Here is a 13,551-nt window from a genome sequence, read left to right as displayed (position 1 = left end):
CTTGCCGGGTTTTCATCTGGCGTGAACCAGGAACCAGATACCAATCTATTAATGTCCTTGAATGGGACCTGTATGTAGGTCGTGGTTTGATGGTGTGGGGTGGGATTATGTTTGGTGCACATACACCCCTGTATGTCTTTGACAGAGGGACTGTAATAGGTCAGGTGTATCGGGACGTCATTTTGCACCAGTATGTCCGCATTTTCAGGGGTGTAGTGGATCTCACCTTCCTCCTGATGGATGATAATGCATAGCCCCACCGAGCTGCCATCGTGGAGGAGTACCTTGAAACAGAAGATATCAGGCAATTGGAGTGGCCTGTCCGTTCTGCACACCTAAACCCCATCAAGCACATCTGGGACGCTCTCGGTCGACATATCACTGCACGTCTTCAGACCCCTGCGACACTTCAGGAGCTCCGACAGGCACTGGTGCAAGAATTGGAGGCTATATCCTAGCAGCTGCTTGATCACCTGATCCAGAGTATGCCAACCTCTTGTGCGGCCTGTGTATGTGTGCTTGGTGATCATATCCCATATTGATGTCGGGGTACGTGTGCAGGAAACAGCAGCGTTTTGTAGTACATGAGTTTTGGGATGGTTTTCTCAACTTATCGCCAATACCATGGACTTACAGATCTGTGATGTGTGTGTTCCCTATGTACCTATGCTATTAGTGCCAGTTTTGTGTAGTGCCATGTTGTGTGGCACCACATTCTGCAATCATCCCTAATTTATGAGCATGAGGGTATTAAACCTAGCATATAATGTAAATGCTTAATTAACAAGTATTAAAGAAAATTCAGAGACTATCTACATGAAAGGTAGAATTGATGTCTATGGAAAAGCTACATTAATTTTACTTGAAGAAACAAATGATTTTTTAAGGAAGCAGACACTTCCACTTCCTGTGGCTTATTTCTGTTTTTGCTGTTGATGTAGAAAGAGGAAATGTGGCTAAATCTTGTGTTTTACACTTTTATGGAATAATAACTTATTCATTCTCAAGTACCGATGTCTGGTGGTTATGGTATCTAACCTTTTGATATCACAATACTGAATTTGTTGATGAATTTATACATTACAGATGGATATAACAGGAAATTGTGCTCAAATTGTTTGAAGACAAAGTGACTAAATGTTTATCATGTCATGTCATTTAAATATTTTATTGCTAATGGGTTGGACCTACATATCCATTTTCACAAAGTTTGATTGAATATTCATTACTATCTTTCACATCGAAATCACAATAGTATTTTACAGACAATGAGACTTCAAACAAAGACAGTGCTCAAGAGCTACCAGAGCCTGATTTGTTGAAGAAAAATAATCATCAATACCACAAAAATCTAAAACAATAGTGACTGAGTAGTCTAAAAAGATTGAATACATATATTGATCTGTGTTAAATTCCTAACCACATAGTGCCATTGCTTTTGTAACTCTTATTCATGCAAAGCATATTTTTTCTTAAATTAAATGTTTCTCTGTCTTTTGCCTGTTGCAATGAAAAGATATAAATCACAATGACAAGGAAGGAACAAAATCAGGAATAGTTATTTACATTTACTGAAAGAAAAGGAAAATTATGTGGCATTACTACTAAATTACTCTGGTCATCACAGCAAAAATACACAGTAAGTATGTCGTTGTTTTATCGTTTGCCAGCAGATGTCATGGATCTTGCGGTTCAGTAGGGTATATATAATACATACATCATTAATTTTTTAACTGCAATTCTAAAAAATTTAATTATGGTAATTGTTAGGTTCTCAGGGATCATGGCATTATTATAGCCACTACTGTACAATGCTAAGTTAAATTGTTGACGTAATGTTGTCTTAATTAGTAATGTTGCAGGCCTCTTCTTGAAAGTTCAGGAAGAATTTCGGTGTTGTTAACCGTATTACTTATATGTATGCAAATGTAAGTGAAGTGAATAATATTATTTCTCAAAATTACTAACTGCATCAGGACAAAAACAGGCTGAGTACAAAATGTGGATCATGCAGGCGAAATACAAAATTAGGAAAATGTTGAAAATGGCAATGTGGGAGAGCCAACCATTGAAAATGTATACGTGGCCACCATTGAGACAGATGTGCAAGTACGTCCACCCACAATCAAAACAGTTCTGCAAACATTTACAATAGCAGATCCATTCACAATGCTATATCAGAAGATAGAGGCTATGATGAAGAGTGACCATTCAGCGTATGGTTTACAGATGTGGATGGAAGAGAATTTTCATAAAGTTTCGAAAGAGCAATTGGATCAAATCAAATCAGTGCTTGGTCAGGTTGTGAAAGAACATTCCAATCAGATCACCATGAATTTCTTGACAATATATTCTGAAATTACAGCATTAAAAGATGTGTATAAAGTTGTACCAGACATGATACCACAATTATCAAGTGATGTGAGCTCACTAAAAATGGTGAAAACTACAATGGAAACATTAGTTCAACAGCTCACAATTTCATTTTAGAATATAGTTGTGGAGCTAGAGGATAAGCTCAGAAGAAATTTTATTGAACAGTGCAAGGAATCTGTGAATGACTTTTTGTCCTGGTTGAGGACACAAGAGCTACAAATTAATGAATTGCTCAACACCAAATTATATCCTGTTGCGCAAAGCATGAGTCAAGGAGGGTGGGTGAGTACAGTGCCTCTAATGTTTTAGTGAAAAATGATTTGCTGCAGATTAAGATTGAGTTAAAGCATGACATACTGCAGTGATGTGAGCAAATATGTACTTGGGTCAAATCCCTGCAGCTGGGGATAGCAGTGGTGAAATGTGCTGTGCATAAACTATCATCAGGAAGCACACATGGCAGCAGCAATCCATTAAGAAATGCACATTTATATGATGAACAGTATAAAGAGGAGACTCTACTGGTCATTCACTTCACAGAGACTTCATTCAATAAGGTGAATATGCATGCTTGCTTAAAGTATGTAAAGCAGTGGTCTGTATTTACTCCTTTTTTTTGTCCACCACATTCCATTGGATTTCATCATATTCTTAAAAGAATTTACAACCCACCTACCAAGTGAAAGTACTACGTGTTGTCTGTTACCTTCTTGTAATAATGAACAGACTTTCATATAACAAATTAAAACTGTAAAAAATAAATTGTAAAAATGTGTATCAACAAAAATAATCAATTATTTAAAAAATAAAGTAACATGGATTTTATTTATACCCTCAAATATCTTTATATGTATGTTCTCCTGCTGCCATTTGATGAGTAGATTTTTTTATCTATCCAGTTACACTGAAAAATTTATACATAACCTGTCCAATACCATTGTACAAATTGTATAATATTGCAATATCTTGGATCAATAAACTATAACAAAATACAAAATCCAATAAATGGATTGTCTACACTATGCTTGTCTGTTCTTTGCAAGAGTATTTCTCTGTGGTACGTAATTCTTACCAGATAGGTCTGATGGAGGACATTAAAAAGATTCAAAGAAGGGGAGAGAGTGTCAAGGATATGATACAAGAGCTGTAGTGGATATCATTAAAATGAAGACTTTTTTGTTGTGGTGACATCTTTTCATGAAATTTCGATTTCCAACCTTCTCCTCCAAATTCAAAAATATTTTGCTGAGATCTACCATTTAGAGGAAAATGGCCATCATAATAAAATAGTGCAAATAAGTGTGCATATAAAAAGATTTTAGTGTGTGTTTTAACTATGCCCTCTTCGAGAATCAAACAGTACAGAAATAGTTTGAAAATTAGTTGATGGGCCCTCTGTCAGACACTTGAATGAGAATTGCAGATTAGTGATGTAAATGTAGATGTAGCTGTATACATAGTAAGGTGGGATATTTCCAGAAACAGTGAAGATTTTATTTTGGAAATAGATTAGTACAGCTCTTGAACTGAAAGAGAAAAATAGTTATATGTTCAAACAAGAACGAAAACATAATCCAAATGAAATTCTAGAAGAATTGAAAGAAGGATGCTTGTGAAAGCATGAACAACTTGCCATTTGTGAGAGATGAATGTTATTTAGTAGAGAACAGTCAAGAAACTCGAAGATGAAGAAAAGGAGTCAATGAAATATGTGTGTCTGAATGATGAACAAAAAAATGTTTTAAAGGGTTTGTGATGGAAGTATGGGGATGTGTTCAGCAATAGAGTAGGATCTTTAAAGAATTTTGAATGTGTACTACAACTTAAACCTTACTAGTGATTTTTTATAACACCATATAATTTTCCAAAAGCAAGGAGAACAGTTGTTGGAAATGAGTTGCAAAAGATAGAAATTTATGGTATATTTGAGAGAAACAGAAACAATTATAATAACCTTCTAGTAGTAGCGGGAGAACATGCCAGATGTGCTAGATTTGTTTTAGACTCTAGACATCTGAACACATTTGAGAAATTGATCATCCTGGGGATGCAAATGAGTTATCACATAAGTTAGAGTGTATTAGATTGATGTCAAGCTTAGGTTTAATGTCTGGACCTCCATCAGGTTCCACTTGCTCCAGAATCTCAGAAATACACATCATTTTTATACAGTGGTAAATGTTACAAGTATTGCATTTACATTTGGTTTAAATGTTTCTGTAGCTAAATTTATCAGAGCTTTGCATCATGTTTTAGGTTAGGAACTGTCTTCTAAATTAAGTTTCTGTTGATGACATTTTGCTTTGCAGTCAGAAGTGTGATGAACATTGTTTGTTACTAAAAGAGTGTTTGACAAATTGAGATCAGGAGGGATGACATGAAAATCAGAAAATGTAAATATGTCATTTATGACCTGAAATTTTTGGGATGTTGTGTCACCAAGAGAGGTAAACTTCTGGATTTTGATAAGGTTAAAGGCAGTGCTCATTTTCCAGAGACCAGAAATAAGAAACAATTGAAATCATATTTTGGAATATGTGGATATTATAGGAAGTACCTTAATTTCAGTTTATAAATGCACCATGCCTGCATAATTTATAAAAAAAATAATTTCATTTGATCATGTGACAAAGAATGTTAAGAATCTTCTGATGCTATAAAAAGTGCTCTGTGTAACTGCAACATCATGTAGAGGGCAGAGTTACTCTTATCATTTTGTGTATCATATGATGCTAGTGATTATGGAATGGGGAAGATAAACACTAGACAATTGCTTTTATGGGTAGGACCCTCCAAAAACATGAAAGAATCTACATACTAACCAAGAAGGATCTGTTATCTGTACACTTGGCATTTCTAAATTTAGAAACTACTTGTCAAGGCATATAACTATTGTGTCTTCAAAGCACAAGCCCATAAGGAGTACAAATTGTATCACAGCACATTAACAAGATCAGCCAAGTTCTTAAAACTACTGACTATGAAATTATGTAATGGGATATGAAAATCTAATTGCAGATACAATGTCTTAGTGCCAATAGGGGTGTATGAAACTAACACGAGGAAGAGAAAGACAAAGAGTACAGGATTGTATTTGAAAGGGATTAAATATGAGAAAGTATTTCAGAAGACCTGTAATTACATTTGCAGTAGCCAGAATTGTGATGATAATGGGAAACTAGTGAAAAGTAACTTTGGGAAAAGGAATTATGAGAAAGTTGACCAATGTTACAAAATATACTAGTGAATTCCATTTAGAAGAACAAATTTTGACTCAGAGCAATGGAGACTGTGTTGGCAAAAATGGTATATTGACAAACTTATGATGTACACTCATGAAAGTTGTGGATATTCTGGTGCTCAAAAATGCTTAAACAAGCAACAGAAGAATGTATACATTTACAACAGGCAATAAGATTGAGAAAAGAAATTTCAACTTCTGATAGTCACCAATCTGTCACCTTTCATTAATCCAATAATAACAATTCCACATACTTTACTTGACAAATACCCTTTTTATTATATCATGTATTTACTTACTACATTTATATAATGACTTATGGTAAATGCTATCAACAACATCAGAGTAACAAAACAAGTTCCATCTTAGAGATCGGTCACAGCTTTTCATCTCTTCCTGTGGATATCTTACTAAATGATATAAATAGTGCTTTAAAAATATCATCTCACCCAAAAAGCATCTTTCTCTATAGCCAGGCACAAAGCTGTCTTTCCATCCCGGTCACATAAATTGACATCTGCACCTCCCTGCACTAGAAGTTTTATCACATGGGGCATATCATAGTGGTATTGAAATGCAGAAATGGCTCTCATTATGGCTGATTGTCCCTTTTTATCAAGACCATCCTTGAAATTAGGATGTATTTTCTGAAGGTACTGGAAATTCTCCTTACATCCAAGTGCTCTGTGGAGTGCTGTTCTACCAACAACATCTTTTGCTGTAGGGTCTGCTCCAGTGCCTACAATAAGCTTGAGAGCCTGAAAAAGTCAGAATGCAACATTAGATATCATGCAACATGATTTTACAAATGATTTATAAAATAAATATTCAAACTATTTACAAAAGTCCAAAATCAGATTGCTGGCTCACTTTTATTAGCATTTTCTGGCCCATCCAAATTCCGGGGGCAAAGGTTGATATTTTATGTCATTTCATTTGCTTAGTCTGAAAGTTTGTAATAAATTGTGACCTGATGGAATGTCTCTCAACTACAGAAACCTATGATACCACCTGGTTTTTGGCCGTGTTTGAACTTATTTTCATTTTTATGATATTGAATTCATGATTTTGGATGTAAAACTACTTTTACAATACTGTCATTTTCATAATATGGATTGCTCATACTACCAACCATGTCATTCATAGCAATGGGAAAGAATTTACACATTAAAATATATGTATTAAACTGAAATGATGGTAAAACTTGAAAATGGAAGTCGCCTAGGTACTTGGAAGTTCCTGGAACAATACACATGGTCTATATTACCCTTTCTTGATGCCAAATGTGTCAGTCATGCTGTTACTGTGATAAAGAACAGTTTGTGAAGTTTGTGGGAACTCCATGCAAAATAACAGGTGATAAGTGACCCCACTTCACAGTGTATAGTTTCTGATCCTGTCATGCAGGGAGACATTATGGTCTATGCCATGTTGTAACACTTGCCACTGTGCATCAACTGCGGAAAATAAAGTGCTGTTACTCCATCACACACTGTTGTGTCCCTACCGTACTGTTCCCTGTATTGTACAGGACTACATTGGTGACCCACAATGACCACAAATTGGGGCATATATGTCCTCGACTGGATACTGCACAACAGCAGTGCAGCCAACATGCAACCACTGTGTGTCACAATTCACAAAGTTCATCCATGTGTGCAATGCTATGTCATCCAGTGCTCTGCATCCAACCTTTTAATGAAGTGTTCTTGTAAAAAATGATGGTGACACTCGCTTGTGCAACAAATCAAGAAACAACGTCAATGCCAAATAACGGTGTCCTACAATATTCTTATTGTGCAACCTTGCCACCATCATCCCTTCAGATGCGGCACATACCAACCAATTACCTCACCATCTTTCATATTCACAAGCATCTACTGTGACCAATGATTCTACCATGCCATGGGAGCCAAATTTTGAACCAGTGCTGTCATACCTGCCCAAGCATTCACACAGTTTGCTTGTGCTACCAATTGCCTTGGATGCAGCAATGGGACGTTCAACTGCACTATTGCCGCACATGCCACCATGCCAACAGGTACACCCAACCAATGACTTCAACCTTTCATGATTTGGTTTTCAGCCAAAGCTTCTACAATTTCCTTCAGATCAGCCTTTCATATGGTTTGCATAAGTGGACAGCATCCTTGCCAACTATAACATCATAAACACACAACTAAATTCATAACTCTTCTACCAACCTGGAGGAACTCAATGACATAATTAGCAACATCATCTTGGTGCCAACGGCAAAAAAAAAAAAAAGATATATTCAACTGCACAATCAAACTGCTACAATGTCTTACCAGGACACTGGAAGAACAACTACAACATGTAATATACAATGAATATTTCATGAACAACAAGCTGTCTCAACTATGGTGGCAGCTTCAAACTTCAGTCAACCAGCATTTAATGCCTGATTGTACATTCTGGCCATTGTAGGTAGCAAAGCTCCTACCCCATCTTCAAATTGCCACAGTCAGCAATGAATGGGAGCCATTTGATCATGAATTTACACTGACAGACAGAATTTTTGCTGTTATGCAACACAGGGATGCATGAATTTAGCTAGTAACAAAGCCACCATGCACAGCCACCAGCACCAGCCTTGCTGCATGCCACTTTCTGCCCTCACTGAGCTGATCCAACTTCACTAGACAGCTGCCAACTGCAATGTCACAGCCTCTGCCCAGAACAGTGCGGTCTATCCAGTCGAGACAACACAACAAACAACTGGCAATGATGCTCTGCTGGGTATTGCACTGCACTACAACTGGTACCACACACAATTCAGTGATGCCGTACTTAACTGTTGTCTGTCCTGCGACCACCCAAAAGATTCACATGGCAAGCACAGGCGCACTGAGCTGTGACACTCACACAAGTCACCTCATTTTGTGCATTGAGGATTCAGCACAAGCTCCACCTACAAGGAGTACCAACAGACTCTACATCCCCGACCTAATTCAGCAGCAATACTATTTGACCAACTCTGGCTCAGACATTAGTGTGGCACTCCTGACTGGCAACACTGCTGCCTATGGATCAACAGCCATTCAACTTCATGCAATGAAAAATTTGACCATTACTGTTTATGGCTTTAAAACATGCACCTTGAATCTTGTATTCAAAACGGCCTCAAGGGAATTTTCAAATTTCAGAAGTTACTGAACCCATCCTCAGAGCAGATTTTCTCTGTCATTACAAGCTCCTACCTGATTAAGCCAAAGGCATGGGCATCTAATATGATACTGACCATGAAGTCTCTGGTGTCATCAGCAATGATCTCCCTCAGAAGCAGCACATGCCTGAACATCTCTAACAACGAATGACACAATATCGATACTGATAAACATTACTGCTGTCTCCTTGACTGTGTCACCACACTTAAACAAATTCCACAGAAGCAATTCTGTTATGTTGAAGAACGCTTAGAATCACTCCACTTCCAGACAGACAACAACATGTTTCAATAGGAGATACAAATGACATCCAATGAGCTCACTGCAGCACATCTTTGTCTTTACAACCTGTGACAAACTCCATCCATCGATAATGACAGCACTATGCAGGCATCACACAACCTCGCCACACCTCTGCCCACCTTGCAGCAAGCACCACTGCCTATACTACCTTCACATAACAACGAAGTCAGTAACATGCTTCTTGTGCATGTGCAGTCCATTTCTCCCATACCCACTCTGCATCTGCAACCTCTCAAAGCCCCTCTATGTGTAACTTTCTCCCTATGTGCAATCACAAATGGTACAGTGCACCCAATGCTTACCATACCAGGGTCCCAGTTCAGCACAGACCACAACAGCCACCATCCAATAAACTTTGCATGGCAAAAAAAACAGTCAAAGAACTTTTAGAAGCCCATGGGCTTGACTCATGAAACTAGCACAAAAAACAATGATACTATGCTCTTATATGTCAGTTATAGAATCCTTAAAACATTTACTATCATTGACAGTTACCCAATACTCAACATACTGGACTTTACCCACTATATCACTGGCACATTTGTCTTTAGTATCTTAGACTGTAAACAGGCTTATCACCAAATACTCACCCATGCAGAGCATATTCAGAAGATGGCTGTCAATACACTGTTTTGCCTGTTTGAATATTTCTTTATGCTGTGCAGCCTAAAAATGCAGCCCATAGCATCTTTTTCGAGCTGCCCTTCTGTTATATTTAGATGACATTCACATTCTGTCCAAATGGATGGCCATCGACAAACTGTCACAGAGAAACAGCTGGACCATCCAGTTCTGAAGATGCTGCACAGCACAATGTGTTTCATTTCAATAACTGCTTTACAGCATATGCCATCAGGGTCCTTCCAACCAACACAGCTTTTGTGAATAGCACAGGTGGAAATTCACCCTGCAGTATTTCCTACATTCCCATAACCCCCTGGCCTCAACCTTCAGTAGTCCCTGTCCTTCACCTACCTATCTCCTTCCCCACACGTCTTTTCCTCTCAACTTCTCTCCCTTTCCATTCCCCCATCTCCCACCCCTTCTCCCCCCTCAAAATTCCCAACTGCACTATCAGCCCTACCCTGTCTCCACTAAGTCCCTGCACACTTCCACAAGCAGCACTATGCCTTCCCCCATCCCTACCCTGCTATACCTCCCTCCTCTTGTGCCCCCCCCCCCCCACACCCCCCTTCCTCCTTACCCTCACATGCACATATTGCTTCTCCATAAGGTACAGTTGCTGTAGGCAATTCAGCCTCATCAACCAGAAACAGTGGTCATTTATGTATGAGCTGTAATTGTGTGAATCTGTGTGTGTGTTTCTACTTTAGAAGAAAGCCTTTTGGCTGAAAGCTCAAATGTATAGCAGTCTTGTTGTTGTGCCCATCTGCTATGTCTATACAGAGAGCAGCAATCTAACCTCTTTATAATAGTAATGTACAAAGTAAGCATTAGAGCAGCTTTTAGTGTGAACAATCAGGTGCAGTGTTGGCTGGATCAATGACATGTAGCTGTGAGAGAGAGACTGCTGAACAGCAAATCCAAGTGTTGCAGACACTATATACCCCAGGCTATGATGGTGGGCTCCTAATGAATGAAAAAAGTTTTTAATTACTTTCACAAAATTTCCTTGCTACTATCACCACCCTCAGCAGAAGAATTTAGTACAGCATATGCTCATGAAACTTCATCTGTCTTTGTTGCCAGGTATAGCTGGAATTTGGAGAGACAACACTCACAATTCAGCATCACCACATAAAGCCATAAACATTTCCATGGAATGCATACAACACAGTGAAATGTTTTAAACACCCTTCCAGAGACCATAGGAGCATCACATAATGAAACCAAGTTTAGAGCTCTACTGACAAACATGTACTGTCTCTTGTTTTGAAAACAATTTCTTCTTGTTAGTTAGTTAGTTACGTGTTCCACTGATCAGTCTCATATGCTGTGGAACATGTCAAGTGTATAATAGATGCACGTATGAATCAAGCTTTTATTATTATTATTATTATTATTATTATTATTATTATTACCTACCCCATTCCCTTAAATGGCATCAAATGCATATATTAATATATTATACCTATGGAATTATTTATTCCTATTCAGGAATTCATCTGTAATATAGAAGGAGTTGTCAAGGAGATATGATTTCAATTTATTTTTGAAATTATTACTATTGTCTGTTAGACATTTTATTACACCTGGTAATTTATTGAAAAGTTTCACAGCAGCATATTTTACACCTTTCTGAGCCAAAGATAGGTTAAGTAGAGAATAGTGTAGCTCTTTCTTTCTTCTGGTATAATAATCGTGAATGTCACTGTTATTTTTAAACTGGCCCATGTTGTTGAGAACAAATTTCATTACTGAGTAAATGTACTATGGGGCTGTTGTAAGAATTCCTAACCTTTTAAACAGATGCGTACAAGGCATGCAGCTATGAGCTCCAAACATTATTCTAACCACTTTCTTTTGAGCAGTGAATACTTTTTGCCTATGTGTTGAATTACCCCAAAATATTATCCTGTATGACATCAGAGAGAGAAAGTATGCAAAGTAGGTTAGATTACTAATTTCTATGGCCTCAATATTAGCAATTATTCTGATTGGAAAAGTTGCTGAACCAAGTCACTTTAGGAGATCCAAAATATGAATTTCCCAATTGAGATTCTCATCTACATATACACCCAATAACTGAGTATGCTCTACCCTGGCTACTGACTTCTCTTGATGTTCCTTGCACTAGAAAACTGGATGTACTATGTTTTTTTCAAACTTCAGAGCAAGCCCATTTGCAGAAAACCAATTAATAACTTTTCCAAAGACATTATTTGTTTCATTTTCTATTGGAGTTTCTTTACTGGATTAATAGCGACAGTTGTATCATCAGCAAACAGTGTCAGTTTAGCTTCTTGCTTCAGATAAGAAGGAAGGTCATTCACATATATCAAGAACAGAAAGGGACCCACGATTGATCCCTGTGGAGCACCTGATGTAATTTCACCCCAGTTAGATGATGTGGGAAGCTTCCCTAAATCACTTAAACCATATAAAGAAACTTTTTGCTTCTTGTTCTGTAGACATGACTTCAACTACTCTTATGCTGTTCCATTTATACTATAGAATTGTAATTTCGGTAACATAATGTCATGGTTCACACAGCCAAATCCTTTGGATAAGTCACAGAAAATTCCTATTGGTGACATATTGCTATTTGAAGACTCTATTATGTGGGCAGTGAAATTGCATATTGCTCTCTCAGTGGCACAGCACTATTGAAATCCAAACTGTGATTTACTAAGTATCCCATTACTGTTGAGATGGCTAGCCACTCTTGAGTACATCACTTTCTCAATGATTTTTGAAAATTCTGTAAGCAAGGATCCTGACTGGTAATTATTGACATCTGTGATGTCCCCTTTTTCACAGGGAGGCTTGACAGTGGCATCTTTTAAACTGTCTGGGAAAATACCTTGAGTTAGTGATGCATTAGAAACGTGACAGAACACCAGCTGAAACTGCTTCACATTGTTTTAATATCTTGTTAGAGATGTCATCCATTCAAACAGAATATTTCTTTTTCAAAGATTTAATGATTTTCCTTATTTCACAAGAGATTGTTAGGTGAAAATAAATCTGACTAAGATTTCTCAAAACTGACTCTTCCGTGTAATGCCTGGCTTTTTCTTTCGAACTATTCTCACCAATTTTTTCACCTACACTTAAGAAATGGTTGTTAAATACATTAGCTACCTGTGTACTGTTGGTTAAGATGGTATCATTCTCTTTAATTGTAGCACTACCTACCCCACTGGTTACTTTTCCTGTCTCCCTTCTAAAAACATTCCATATTGATTTGATTTTATTGACTGTGTTGTTAATTGCACCTCTAATAAACATACTTCTTGATTTTCTGACAACTTTTCTCATCTTGAACAACCACAGACAGTTTCGAGGAATAATTACTAGTTTTGGCCATTGCCAGCCATCTTCAGAATGGCAAGACCTTCTGTTCTTTCTAAAATGTGGCCACTCTATATTAAAGAACTAAATGAGAATTAATTTATTATTTGAGATAATGATAATGGCAACTGTCTTGCCCCTATGCATTGTTTTTCTCCTCTCCCTTGACTGAGAAACATTTATAGACATATTTAAAATAGACTTTTCATTATAAACATCACATGTAAAATATCTAAATTACTTACTGCTGTTTCTAATAGTTTCATACTAACCTTACTGACATAATCTGTATGGTCAATCCATTCCCCATGTCTCACAGGATCTTGCTGGAATAAAAAGAAATATAAGATTAAACATTCTAGATTTCACATTATAATCAAGTTTTCTTGATAACTGAAGTGATAAGTGAAACAGAAAACACCATAAAACTAAAACATGTTAAGCAGGAAACAAATATTATGTTTCAGG

General features: G+C 37.3%; 1 protein-coding gene across 1 annotated transcript in view; it reads right to left on the bottom strand.

The window, feature by feature from the left end:
- Positions 1 to 13,551, bottom strand: part of LOC126244783 (serine/threonine-protein phosphatase 6 regulatory ankyrin repeat subunit B-like) — a 285,876-nt gene that overhangs the window by 122,336 nt on the left and 149,989 nt on the right. The window contains exons 5-6 of the mRNA XM_049948266.1: positions 13,356 to 13,409; positions 6,067 to 6,375 (exon numbers count right to left, since the gene is read on the bottom strand). Of these exons, the coding sequence (XP_049804223.1) occupies positions 6,067 to 6,375; positions 13,356 to 13,409 (363 nt within the window). The remainder of the gene's footprint in view (positions 1 to 6,066; positions 6,376 to 13,355; positions 13,410 to 13,551) is intronic.

The sequence above is a fragment of the Schistocerca nitens genome, chromosome 1 (assembly GCF_023898315.1).
Source record: "Schistocerca nitens isolate TAMUIC-IGC-003100 chromosome 1, iqSchNite1.1, whole genome shotgun sequence".
Lineage (NCBI taxonomy): Eukaryota > Metazoa > Arthropoda > Insecta > Orthoptera > Acrididae > Schistocerca > Schistocerca nitens.
Note: the sequence above shows the minus strand (reverse complement) of the source record. Positions and strands in the feature narration are given on the sequence as shown.